This window comes from Strongylocentrotus purpuratus, unplaced genomic scaffold, assembly GCF_000002235.5.
Source record: "Strongylocentrotus purpuratus isolate Spur 01 unplaced genomic scaffold, Spur_5.0 spur5_scaffold_10, whole genome shotgun sequence".
NCBI classification, from domain to species: domain Eukaryota; kingdom Metazoa; phylum Echinodermata; class Echinoidea; order Camarodonta; family Strongylocentrotidae; genus Strongylocentrotus; species Strongylocentrotus purpuratus.
In genome coordinates, this window is record NW_022145595.1 from 23,212,175 (window position 1) to 23,226,197 (window position 14,023).

The window sequence follows — 14,023 nt, forward strand, 5'->3', positions numbered from 1 at the left end:
TGTGCATGGCATGCTTGAATGCACCTAATGTTTGAAGTATCCTCGTCATTGCTATTTACTCTATTGAATGTGTGCTTTATTTCATTTAGCTTGGTGTCACAGAAATATTGAACTCCAAGAAGTTATCCATGTATTTCTACTTTCCAATTATGATTTAAACTGGGAGCCACTGTCTGTGACCCTTTGGCTTTTTACTCAATCTGTTAAGTACCAGCACACCCATTATTCTCTTACTTATTTGTATGATTTCACCGTTGGCTGTAACTTTTAACTAATTCATTAGCAAACAGGATTTCACTCTTATCATCCAACTGATTCGAGTCATAATAAGTATTTTTTTTAAATACGAAGACCAGAGAAGAAAAGAAAAAAAATCAAACAATTTAACCTGCTATGATAAAGTGTTTTGGCAATACCTTATAAATGTGAATATTACCTACAGAATACAGCACAAGACAAAAGAAATTATCTTTACAATTTAAAAATTGAAGCCTTTTTTTTTTCCAAAATGAAATGTAAAAGGAAATAAACAAATCTTCCCATTTAATAACGAACCCTAGTCATACACACATTCACGGTTTCCACTTTCAAATTTAAAAACAACTTGAAGAAAAAAATTAGTCCATTCAGTTTAAATAAAAAAAGTGTTGCACTGCACACCGAGAAAGCACTCTATAGTACCTTTTGCACTGGTTGAACTCTTGAGTGAAGATGAAGATTTATTGGCGAGAAAGAATCTTACATCACCGCTTTCAAAAAGGGTTATTTCTCCTGAAAAAGTGAGAGGAATTGATTTACAAAAATACTTTGATGACATAATCAACATTTTCTTACACATGCGGTTTATAACAACTGTATTCTGAGTACTGGTAGATTTTGATGCTGTTTTTTGTTGTTATAATTGATGATGTGAGTGAGGTTTTATTATTTCTGAATGAACGATCAGTAATCAAGTAATCTGTCAGGATATTAATCAAAATTTACAAAACAATACCATTTCGGATATAAAACCTTTCTTGCTGAAAAACATAGGTACTGCTGTCAAACTACATGTATCATACGGTATGTACAGGAACCATATTCTCATGATCTCATGAAGCTCATAAATAATGCATACTGTTTAGAAATACCGGGGAGAAATCATAGTGAGCTCCTCTGGATATACCATGTCATTTTTTTATTTATTTATTTATTTTTTAATTTTGATGTTTTCGTTATGTTTTTCCTGTTATAATTTTTTATATTTTCTTACAATGTATAATATGTTATGTGTATACTTGTTAAATTAAGTGGTCATTTTCAATAAGCCAATTAAGTGCTTTTCATGATCTGCCACTATTATTCATATGTATATGATATTGATTTGTAAGTTGTTCTTAAAGTGTAAATAAATTGAATTGCAATGTACATGCAGGGATATGTGAGTTAAATTCAAAAACTAATAACGGGAGGGGAGAATAATCATTTCGAAAATCATGAACATGGCTCACAATCATTTTACACCAGCCCATTAGCCAGTGGCAATAAAAAATGGTGGTAGAATAATTACAAGCTGACGCGCACAACATAGTTTAAATGGTCAATTATTCATATGTATATGATATTGATTTGTAAGTTGTTCTTAAAGTGTAAATAAATTGAATTGCAATGTACATGCAGGGATATGTGAGTTAAATTCAAAAACTAATAACGGGAGGGGAGAATAATCATTTCGAAAATCATGAACATGGCTCACAATCATTTTACACCAGCCCATTAGCCAGTGGCAATAAAAAATGGTGGTAGAATAATTACAAGCTGACGCGCACAACATAGTTTAAATGGTCAAATATTTGTATGGTTTTAGGAAATTGGTATGGCAGGCAAATAAGAAAAATATATTATGGTGTAATCTTGCTGGAAACAAGTGAAAAAGGTTCTGTGAAGTCTGGCATTATAGATAAAGAGAAATTGATGCAACAGGGAAAGGAAAGAGCATGGTTATAAAAGAAATATACCTTTGGGTCGTGCACCTGACATTGCCAATTTGATGTCGCCTTCATCCGTAAGCATAATTTCTCCTTTTGGAAGCCAAAAGTGTTGAGAAAGTGTTGAGAAAAATAATATATACAATGACATACTTGTAAGAGAAGAAATACATCTGCTTCAGCACAGGTGTATGAAAATGGGTTTAGAAATAGTTACATATTAAAAATTGGATTACATACTGACTACATGTGTAAAAAAAATGTTGAGTTAAGATTAGTTTTAAATCAGCATAAGATATGAACTTATTGTTGCCAAGGGAACGGAAACAACAATCAACAGTTCCTGAGGGTGATTGATAACTTTATACAAGATGTGTTGATTTTAGATCTCTTAGTGCTATAAGTATACATGTATGTATCAAACTACATCCGCAAACACATAATTATATGATTTTCATTTACTTCCAACAAGCATGTAATTGTATATGTGGGTACACATACACTTGTACACATGCACTTGAATCCTGTTTGCATTCTGAAAATTTCAACCAATATGATTTGCAGAGGATTATCTGACGTAATGTGTGTTCAAATTAAAGTCCTACGTGTATTTTAAATATCAGCACACAAATAATCTTCAAACAGTAAGAAACAGAAATAAGTTTAAAGCAGACAGATGTACGACCTGCTGTAGAAAGTAGTGAAACACAAGAACACCAGGGGGTCTTTCACAAAGATCCTAAGTTGAACTTATCTCTAAGCTGGACTTCAAAATTATGGAAAGCCGTTAGCATCTATGAATATATTTTGTAAAAGTTATTTTTAAAGGCATAAAATGTTGATTCAAATCATTCATGTTTTCTAATATTAAGGAGATTTCATGTTCTTCATGTGGAATTTATAAAAAGTCTAAAATACTTGAATTTTCGCTATAGTATATATTTTATTTTAAAACTTTAAATGGCTCACCATAATATTTAAGTCCAACTTAGAGTTAAGTTCGACTTGAGATCTTTGTGAAATACCCCCCAGATTGGAATTGAGTCTAAAGAATTTTTTTTTTAAAGGAAATACATTGTAGGTAAACTGTGTCATGAATATATGATAGATATGTGTGTGATAATGTTATAGAGGACAACATATCAGATATGATGAAGATATTGAAGTTTGTGACGGAGCATGAAGAAAATCATTTCATCTTGAGTTTTCAAAAATTTGGGATAACTCTTTGCTCCATGACAGGAAATGGGACAATTATTTTTTTTTTTAGAGAAAGTGAAAGAAAAAAGGGGGAGATAGAAATAGAGAGAGAGAGAGAGAGAGAGAAAGATAGAAAGAGAGAGAGAGAGAGAGAGACAGACAGAAAGAGGGAGATAGATAGAGAGAAAGAGATAGAGAGAAAGTGAGAGAGAGAGAGAGAGAGAGAGAGAGATGCAATTACTTGAATATAAATGATAAACTTCTTGAAATTCCATTCACATGTTTTATCAAAAATTAAAAACAATTTTAGTTCATGGGTTTACTACAAACACAAAAATCTAATCAAATTTGTTATAAAACAAACACACAAGCAAACAAAATTATCAGAACCTTTTGGTGAAGTAGGCGGACTTGTAATATTGGAGTCTGGGCTATCGTGTGATTTTGGAAATGTTTGGCCCACGCCAAATTTAACATCACCTTCGCTGGTAAGCGTTATCTCTCCTTTGGAAGCATGCATGGAACAGACAAGTTTTAAAATAGATAAAACATGAACTTCAATAATAATAATAATAATAATAATAGTAATAATGGGTTCTTGTATAGTGCTCATGTGAGTCAGATTTGACCCTCCTGGCGCTCCCGATAATTAACCTGGCTTTAGCATGGCTGCCATACGGCACTCTAGCATTTCAAGGAATTTTTTACTTCACCTGGGTGGAGTGTGGCAAAGAAAAGAAACACATGAGTAGCAAATCCTATGGCATATTACAAGGGAACCATGCATGTATTTATCAGAGGTTTCTTTGGGACTGAATGATAAGTTATCAAATCTTTGCTACAATTACTTTTGTGAAAGTCAAAGGAATTTAAACTTTCAATTTCGTATTTATATATATATATACTGGTAGGTTGGTAACTCCAAGCAAATATTCTTGTAATCATTACCTAACTGTAAAACTTTTCTATTCCCTTTCCATTCCATTATGGATGCCGAGTAAAGTTAACTATCTCCTTATAGTAGCAATTATGAAAAGTTGGAGACATTTCAAAGGAATTTGGATCATTTTTTTTTACAAAGTTTGGCTTAACACCACACACAATCCTATACCTATGGGACTAGAAGGAGTAGAAGAAGATCGACTGTCATTATTGAGGCTAAAGGTCACATCTCCACTTCCTGTCAGCTTAATTTCACCTGAAACCATGATAGCAGAAAGCAAGGCAATTATAAAGACTTTGTTATGACAAGCTTAAAATTACACTTTTCATCAAACCATAGATGCACTTTACTTAATAAAATGTGCAAGAATAGACATCACTGCAAAATCATTCAAGATCTTAAAAATCTGAGTTGGGAAATCAAACCCTTAATTTAAAATACATAGAAAAGTGTATGTATCTAAATAAAAAAAATATGATGTACATTCAGTCATTATCACTGAAATATAATAATTTCACTTCAAAATAAAATTAAAAAAAAATGAGATGTCAAAGAACTGTATTAGCATTGTGGAATTGTTTATTTTTAAAATGTAGTTCCTAAAATTGTAGGATTAAAAAAACTAATTGATGGTTCAAGGTGACAATGGCTTGTAACCTATCTGTCCAGTTGTATAGATCAAGTCAGTGTCTAAATGAAAATCACTGCACACGAAAGAGTACCTGTGGGACAAGACGGAGAGCTGGCTTGTCCGTTTCTTTTTGAGAGTGAGAATTTCACATTTCCTTCATTAGTGAGTGTTATTTCACCTTTTAGAGAAAAAGAAAACAGTCATAAGTATCTTTTTGAAGAAAATATATTTTAAAAATTAACTAGATAAAATCATCTTCTTAAAGTTGATAGCACTAATATGTGCATGTGCTACTTTTTTTTAACTCTCTTTTTCTATTTCACTTAAACCTATACATGTCAATTATTCTTCTCAGAATCCCTCTGAGAAGCCTCAGAAGAATTTTTACAACTTTGATGGTGCATTATAAAAGCTGTATTTATTGTCAGTTGGTATAATTTTTTTACTGACATAATGTAAAAGTACATGTCCTTTCAAACAGCAGCTCTTGCATGACATCTCTCTTGCATGATCGGGTCCTTTCTAGTTGGCCGTGAAGCATGAAATGTATGTCAGTGTCAAATTTGATTATATTGTCACTATTAACTCTAAAAGAATTGATTGAAGGAAAAACATCAAACTTGAATGACATCCCCCAACATTCTTTTATGTCCTGGACTACGATTGCTTTATCATTAGCTTGATTTGATTAATCACTGTGCATGGTTGTACATGTACCTGTGGAGTTTGTGCTGGTAGCTGCAAGAGGTGATCGTTGCAGAGAAAACTTCACATCTCCAGAACCGGATAGAGTTATTTCACCTTTCATTATTAGGAATAGAAAAATATTGTACTTGACATTGTTCTCCCTAGCAAGCTGTTGTCTCATATTGTAACATTCATAATCTTTTCTTTAATCACTTCTTCAACTAACAGTGTATAGATTTTTCTGTGTAATATGCTTTTTCGCAATATATGCATATTTGTTTTCGTTTTATCTCTGTCTCTCTTTTAATAATAGTTTATATTTATATTTCAAGTTCATGCAAAGCGGCAATAATAGTTAAACTTAGCATTGGAACTAGAGGGCATCGTTTCATTATTCTACATAATTACCTACATGAACATGTATTCTCTGCAATGTTTAATGAATAAATAAAACAATCACATGTAAGCCTAAGTTAATGATAGATTTTATCTCTGACTATCAAATTCCAGTACCGGTCTATAATATTCTCTAATGTTCTATATTCTATTAAATGAATTTGCAAATGGGTCATTCATGCAAACTTAATGTGATTTACGTCATGGAAGCTAATAACATACATCCGTGTACGTATAAAGCGCTCTCAGCAACACATACTGTAATACAGGAACCAGTCAAGGCCCGTCATTTCATATATATCTTTCTCACCGTGGCACAAACTTCATCTCAAATTTCTCAAAAAGTTTCATTAAAATTACTTTATCATATTATAAGGTGACCTTGCAGGCAGGTTTTAAACTACACATGTACAAGTTTTTAACAGGTCTTAGCTCAACCCTTACCTGTAGGAGAGGAAGCCTGATTGAGGCTTCTCCTCTTGCTTGTAATGACTGTAACATCACCACTCTCTGACACGGTGATCTCCCCTTTAGATATCCATGGAAGCATGCATAGAGGTGAGGAAATACATTATACATTTGTCTTCTGAACATCAAATAAACATGATAAAACCATGATGAATTTACATAAAATGCATCATCCGGATCCCCTCCCCCCTTGCTCTTTATCTTTCTACAACAGTTGACATCCTTAGGGATGACGACTGCAAACAGCATGTTCTTTTTTCAAATTAAAAATTTCTGACTTGCTGTTCATATAGAAGTCAAATCGGCAGTCTTAAGCTTACAAGCTGAAGAGGGAGGAGGCAAAATAAAACAAAACAAAACAGCAAACAAGAGTTCATACAGTTCTATAGAATCATCATCTTCAAAGACAGTCGGTGGATAAATTGTTAACTTCCCATAGAAATCAAGATCTAAATCATGTGCAAGTACTGTGCTGAAATAAACACCACACTGCACTGATGATAACAAGTTGTAGAATATTTGACTTTATCAGTTTCTTCGATTCTGACAATACCCAATTCCCAACAACACACAATATTACTTTTGCACAAATAAATCACAAGTTATTCTTAAAAATGGTAGGAAACATATCACACAAACACACACACAACCCACGCAAAATGAAATACAGACAAGACATTAGGACAGCAGGACAGTAGCCGCGAACAAACTCACCAGTTGCCTCAATGAAATCAAAACCTGGTCTTTTCAAAACTGTCTCTGCCTTAATGATTCAAAATCTGAAATGATTCATATTACTTCTAAATTTCGGAACTCAGACCCCTTTCCTGATCTTGTTATGAGTGATGGCTCTCTCAGTTGTTGTGCTTCTGTGCGTGACCTTGGTTTAAATATTGACAGCAATCTTACTTTCAAACAACACATTAGTAATATTTGTAAGTCTGCTTCCTTTGGTATATATAAGATCAGTAGAATCAGGAGGCTACTTGACCGACCCACAACTTCAAAATTAGTCCATGCTTTTGTCTCGACCCATATCGATTACTGTAATTCTTCTCTTTCTGGCCTCCCTCAGTCACATCTAGTCCCACTTCAAAGGGTACAGAATAGCGCTGCTCGGCTTGTGACTCTCTCGCGTAAATCAGAGCACATACATGTAACTCCAATATTGAACTCACTACATTGGCTTAAAATTCACCACCGCATATCCTTCAAAATTCTTCTCCTGTGCTACAAAGCTATCAATGGCTTAGCCCCCTCTTACCTTTCCGATCTCATATCCTTACGTTCCCGTACGTCGTCACGAACACTTCGTTCATCTTCCACATTACTGTTAACACCTGGACCCCGCACTAACACCCGGTATGGTGACCGCGCCTTTTCAGTTATTGCCCCCGCTCTCTGGAACAAACTGCCCGCCTTTATTCACTGCGCCCCCTCTGTATCTCAATTCAAATCTCTACTCAAAACCTATCTTTTCAAATTGTAAATTGCAGTTGTGCGTCGGTCAATGGAGGTGCGCACCATATTTGTCTTTATTTAGTTGATTGCCACTGTTTTTCTTACCTTATCTATGTTACTTTTGTATTTTTGCTTTTTCTTCTAATTTAATTCTACGGGTTATAGTCTTCTCTTAATCAGAACACTGTGCGCTTAGAAACATCAGTATTAAGCGCCTAATAAATGTTATGTATTATTATTATTAAGACATATATTAACGGACAGAAAGGAACAAAAACTGCAAAAAACAATATCAGTAGAGTGATAAAAACAAAGCAGCAAATGAAATTTAAAAAAACATAAATAAAACTAAACAAACAAAGAAAAAAAGTCAAGGTGAAATAAAGGTTAAGTGCTGTGTATGACTCGGTGTGTACCTGATGGGCTACATTGAAGCGAAGAGATGTTCCTCCTGTTAATTATCTTAATATCACCTAAAGAGGACATGGTGATTTCTCCTTTGGTTTATGAAAGATGTTTAAGCAAGAACAAGAATGTTTGCGTAATTAGTAAATATATGCAGCTGTGAAAGATTGAAATAAATGGCATGCAAGCAATTTGTCATTAAAAAACAATCGGATAGTGTAGGTGCAATCCATGTACTGGTGGTTCATGTTGCTGCTCCAACAATGCCTGCAGACCGGTCTGTCCACATTTCAAAGGTAGCAAGATTGTCCCCAAAATAATGATCTGATCAAAACATCTGAGCGACTTACGATTACATGTACATACTTCTTAAGAAAGAAGGTGTTAGAGATAATTAAAACAAAGGTCGCAACCAGTTTTTCCTCTGCTTGTAAAACGCAGGAAAGATAAATAAAACATTTGGCTTGAAACTATTCAACGATTCTGGCACATTTCAATTCACTGAGATGGATTTAATAAAAGGCTAAACAGTACACCTGTACAAAAGCAATCAGACAGTCAACCCACTGCCTACTGGTATCGGGTCGTCCCTGTATTAAGCCTATGGCAATGAATACATTCAGTAGTCAACAGGTTAATAAAGATGTAAGATTAGTCTTTGAGCTTACCAGAGTCCAGCTCTGGAATGGGCACCATCTCTCCTCCTGTGTAGACTTTACTCGATACTCTCTTGGCTGAGTAGGTCTTGATCTTGGTCTTAGAATCCTCCCCATTGATCTCTTCCTCCTTGTACTGCTCTTCCAGTGACGACTCTCCCGCAAACTTGCCCATCGGGTCCTGGTACTGCTTGGAGATCGTCCCGTTCCGCTTGTTCCTCTCAAGAGAATCCTGCCCTCTGTAGCTGCTACCGCGGGTGTTCGTCGACCGCGATGACATCGACCCTTCTTCCGTGATCGGTGTGAGCTCTGCTTCGTACTCCATCTGCTCTCGGTAGGCGGCGGCGGCCATTTCGGACTGCTGCTCCAAGTGCGACGGGGGCATGTCCTGAAGCATTTCCCGGATCTCTGCCGCTGTCTGCTCTGTCAGCATCTTACGGTGGCGCAACGAGTTTTGGGTCTCTCGCAGAACTGGCGTGGATCTGGACGACAACGACGAGCTGAATTGCCTGCTGTCTGTTTCAGTACGCCGAGGTGGCGGTGCAGATCTTGTCGTGCTTGTCGTAGAAGAGTAATGTTCCTCTGTCAGTCCGCCACCACCTCCCCAAGGATGCTGCTGCTGCATGTGGGCCGACACCGTTCCATCTTCGTAAATGTTGTTCCTCATGGTCCGAGTTCCTCCATTCAGGTTTGTGGTGTCCACTCGCTTGACCGTTGAGATGGAGCCGTTTGCGAAGCCGTTTGCGTAGCCATTGCGGTGGATTCCGCCGTTAGACATCTTGTTCCGGACGCTCTTGTCGCTGACCATAGACGTCATGACAACCGCATCCTCTGCTATCTCTACAGGTATCTCATCAGACAGGAAATTCATTGTAGCTTCCTGAAGGATGAAGAAAAGAAAGCAATTTCTCAATAAGCAAATGAAATTTGATTAAAACCGCCAGATGTTGTTTGATACATGTGTACAGATTTTGCATCATTATTGCTATTCCTGTTTTGTCAGGATAACTAGTTATTGATGCTAACCCTATCATCATCATCATCATCATCATCTTCATCACCATCACCACCACCACAACCACCACCATCATCATCATCGTCATCATATTCATCATCATTATCATTATCCCTTCAATTCATCTTTTTGTATCCCACTTTAATTTTCCTGACATCCTGCAGGTAATCACTTTACTATTCTTTCCAATATACCAAAGGCCTGCTCCTACCTGAGCCTCATAGTCCTTGACGGTTCCTCCTAGCAACGAGATGCTATCCGGCCAGTCATCTGGTTGGCTGGTGTCCGCATCAAGCCACAGAGGGTTGGAGCTGCAATCAAACAATTTAAAACCAAGTGAGTTTGATAATATAACCCCTTCGAAATTAATAGTTTTTACTCACCAACTGACAAATCTAACAAATCTATTAAAAACAACAAAATATAGGACAGCAGCCTACTACGCCTATGCATCAGAGAAACAACAGTTCTTGCCACATTCAAAAGATCCCTCGAAACATACTTCTTCCCTTATTAAAATAATAATAATACTAATAATAATATGTCTTGTTTACCTAGGGTAGCCTCATCAGTATAAATCATACTGCCCTCTCTAAGGGCCCTGAGATCATATCATCACCCTGGCTTTAAATAATTTATAATAAGAGTTTTATATCTTATCAGTCTAAATTTTTCTCTTCATATTATCTGATTTTGTGATTATCTGAATATGGAACATTTTGTTTATAACGCTCTATAAACAAATCACATTCTACTTAATCTATTATATAAATTGAGAAACATTAACACGTGCTCATATATACTACATGTATTGTATAAGTTTTGATTTTATATGTATGTTTATATTTTTGGGTAAAATGTGGAAGAAATAAAACTTGAAACTTGAAATATCATTAATATTTTCATGTACTTACCCTTGGTAGCTGGTGCTACGATTCTCCTTGAGGAGATCTGCATGTGCTTTACCTAAGGTCACACCTCCTCCTTGCATCTTACGCAGCAATCTGAAACACAGAAAGACATAGTTCAAAGGTCATTGTGTGAGAGTGAATATCATTAATTTTTTTTTCAGATGGGATATAATACATGTACTTTCTTTTACAATCTGAATGACATGACTCGTTTTCAAGCTTGGGCTCATCAAAGTCAGTTTGTCATGAGTACTTGATAAGAGCCCCTTAAATTGTATACCACAAATAAGATTCCATAAGGCAAGTCACTAATCAGTTCCTTTTCATTGTTATAGATTGTATCATGATACCAACAGTATTCTATGGAATCAATTAGTACAATTTAAAATGCTTGCTTGGATTTCAAAGTCAATTCCTCTATCATAAAATATAATGTTAAATGGATTAAAATACCACTAACCCATTATTGGTCCTAAGAAAGTAAATATTCAGAAAGAAAGATAACTTATTCTTCGTCCTAACACTATGGGAAAAATATCAAATTGGTGTGGGTTTTCTCCTGCAGAAAATACTGAACAGCACCAACTCTGAAAGAATTAAACTGTACCTATATACACAATTAAGCTGCGCAAGACATCGCTCATTCCCACTATTTGTATAGACTAAATAAATCACCTTTTAGGGCCTATAACCCACAAGTATACCTTTCACCTTCTTCACTCTTCTTGGTCAGTCTCCTTAATTAATACTGCATGCAAACAAAATTATATTGTTCTAGTTCTGGTATCTAACAATAGAATTCATTGTTGTTTGTACCATTTACTTTGTGGAAACATTGTAAAATGTGAAATATGAAACAAAATAAATTGAAACTGAAATATCAATTCAAGACGAACTCTAACCTTCGTCTCAGACAGCAGAGGATGATAGCAAAGATGAGAGCCCCCAGGAAGAGTAGGATACCAAACGCCAGGAGGGCCGCTTCCAACACCCCAAGACCGCCAAGACCCCCTCCTCCAAACAGAGGCTGCAGAAATGACAATAATTAGACAAAAGAAATAAGAGATATTCTTGCATTTTCATATTGTGTAAACTATACATTATAAATGAATCACATTCTAATTTTATGATGAATTTAAAAAGCTACTTTTAAAAATGAAGATGCATTTCCTCCAAACCTCAAATTGTGGTACTTGGTAAATAACACTGTAACATTCACATAATATTGTAGCAAGAACATTCTCATTTAGAACTATTGTAATATTGGTATATCAAAGGGTAATGGTTGTAATCTTATGCATTACTCATTGCTACAGCATATGTTTGGGTGAAATGTGCATATTACATGTGCATTTGGATGTTTCTTTCAGGTACACACTTGATAATGATATACACGAACCATTATTTAAAATAACACACAACTATCAACGATTGAGGAACCATCATGCGGAATGACTAATTGGAGAGATTTATTTTCAAGTTCAAATTTCCAGAATGAAGTGGTGGAGTTCAGGAGTGAGATACTTACATAGACTGCAATGACGTCCAGGTCATCGAAGAGAACTTCTATGCTCATGGCATTCTCATCAATAAGCCTGCATCAAGAAGATAAAGTAATATAAATGAAATAGTTCCAGCACAAGAAAGGTTAGGTACCTTACACAAAAATTGAGACAGAAAAAGAGATGTAGATAAGAAGGGGGGGGGGGGAAGAGCAAAATAGACATAAAAGAGAAGGAATATTGAACAGATAGCTGGATTGATAAAGACCAAGAGAATATGAAAGAGATAAATGAACATTTAAATATACATGTATGTGTACGTATCCTCTTCGGGGGCCTATAGCAGTCAAAGTTCAATTCCCAGCGGAGACGTTTTTTCAACCTTACATGTTAGTGGAGGACAGCAATGGGGAACTTTGGTACCATTTTTGTCTCAAATCCTTTTGCACTATATATGTAGAGAGAGACAGGGAAAGAGAGGGTGTACGAGAGAGAGAGAGGGTGTAAGAGAGAGAGACAGAGAGAGTGGGGGGGGGGGGGGTAAAGGACAGCAAGGAGAGAAAGAGAAATTTGTTAAACTGAAAATTGGGGCCGTATTCTGTAAATGATGCTATCTGTTATATTAAGGGGGAAAATTTTAACTGTCATAACAAACTGAAATTGCCTGGAAATAACACTTTACATTGGTGCTTTCTTTCAACTTGACGCAAAGGCAGCCAGCTTTGCGCAGACATAAATCAATGACTTGTTCTAATTTTGATTTGTTGATAATTAGGATTGTGTTACTAAAATAAAAGATAACATCATTTTCAGAACACCACCATCCCCCCCCCCTCCCTCCTCCCCCGATCATTACTTACGCTGTGACAAGATTTGCATCCAGTACCTCTCCCGTGTTGGGATCAACGACATGTATCAGGACTTGAGTGCTATCGGGCACAATGACACCATCCTCGTCACGATGGGTTGTGATGTCATCGATAAACACAATACCACCGGTGATATTCTGAAGGATCCTACAAATGAAATGCATCAAAAGGGCATATCGTTATCCAATCCGTCCTATCAACAGAGTATTTGGGTTAGCATATTTTCCTTGTGGTTAGAAAGTGCTTCACAATTTTCTTTACAACACATAGCTAAGGACTGCTTTAAAAATGATAAGAAAACATGTCAAGAACAAAAGTTGAGCTAATACGGTGGAACCTCATTATATCAAGCTCTGAAATAATTTGTATCTGTTATAAAAAGGTGATTTTGCTAGTCCCAGCTCTTTATATTCTTTTGTCTTTTTACCCTGATATAACAAGATTTCTATATTACAAGGTAAATTCCATGCTCCAAGGACCTCGTTATAACGAGGTTCTACTGTATAAATATTTAACAATCCATACTCTCTCCCTCTCTCTCTCTCAAAAAAGATCAACCCCCAAAACTTTACACAATATTTGACCACAATATACTATATAGCTACATGTAGATGTACTACATAGATTTCTGCAGTCAACCACAAATAGATATCTTTCAAAGCAATATTAATTTTTTGCAAAAAAGGACTGGAAGGAAGAAAAATATGAAGAGACTTACTCTATTAGGATCTCTCTGTTGTCTCTAACGACATCAATTCCTGCATCGATGACCACCACTACTCGCTGATTGTTGTTCAAGATACAGAGCTACAAAATATGAATAAAAATACATTTTAAACAAATATGAAAGAAAACCATACATTTAAAACAATCATCTGGCTTAATCAACTTACATGTATTGTTCACCTTTGT

The 14,023-nt window shown here is 35.7% G+C and overlaps 1 protein-coding gene across 6 annotated transcripts in view; it reads right to left on the reverse strand.

Moving 5' to 3' along the window:
- Window positions 1–14,023, reverse strand: part of LOC594236 (cadherin-23) — a 154,448-nt gene that overhangs the window by 5,849 nt on the left and 134,576 nt on the right. For 4 of the 6 annotated variants that reach the window (XM_030979823.1, XM_030979819.1, XM_030979818.1 and 1 more), the window contains 8 exons: window positions 13,830–13,918; window positions 13,103–13,258; window positions 12,269–12,335; window positions 11,643–11,767; window positions 10,744–10,833; window positions 10,041–10,140; window positions 8,827–9,694; window positions 8,170–8,250 (listed from right to left, as the gene is read on the reverse strand). In XM_030979823.1, the coding sequence (XP_030835683.1) occupies window positions 8,170–8,250; window positions 8,827–9,694; window positions 10,041–10,140; window positions 10,744–10,833; window positions 11,643–11,767; window positions 12,269–12,335; window positions 13,103–13,258; window positions 13,830–13,918 (1,576 nt within the window). The remainder of the gene's footprint in view (window positions 1–8,169; window positions 8,251–8,826; window positions 9,695–10,040; window positions 10,141–10,743; window positions 10,834–11,642; window positions 11,768–12,268; window positions 12,336–13,102; window positions 13,259–13,829; window positions 13,919–14,023) is intronic. The other 2 variants (XM_030979822.1, XM_030979821.1) reach the window with 1 other exon arrangement.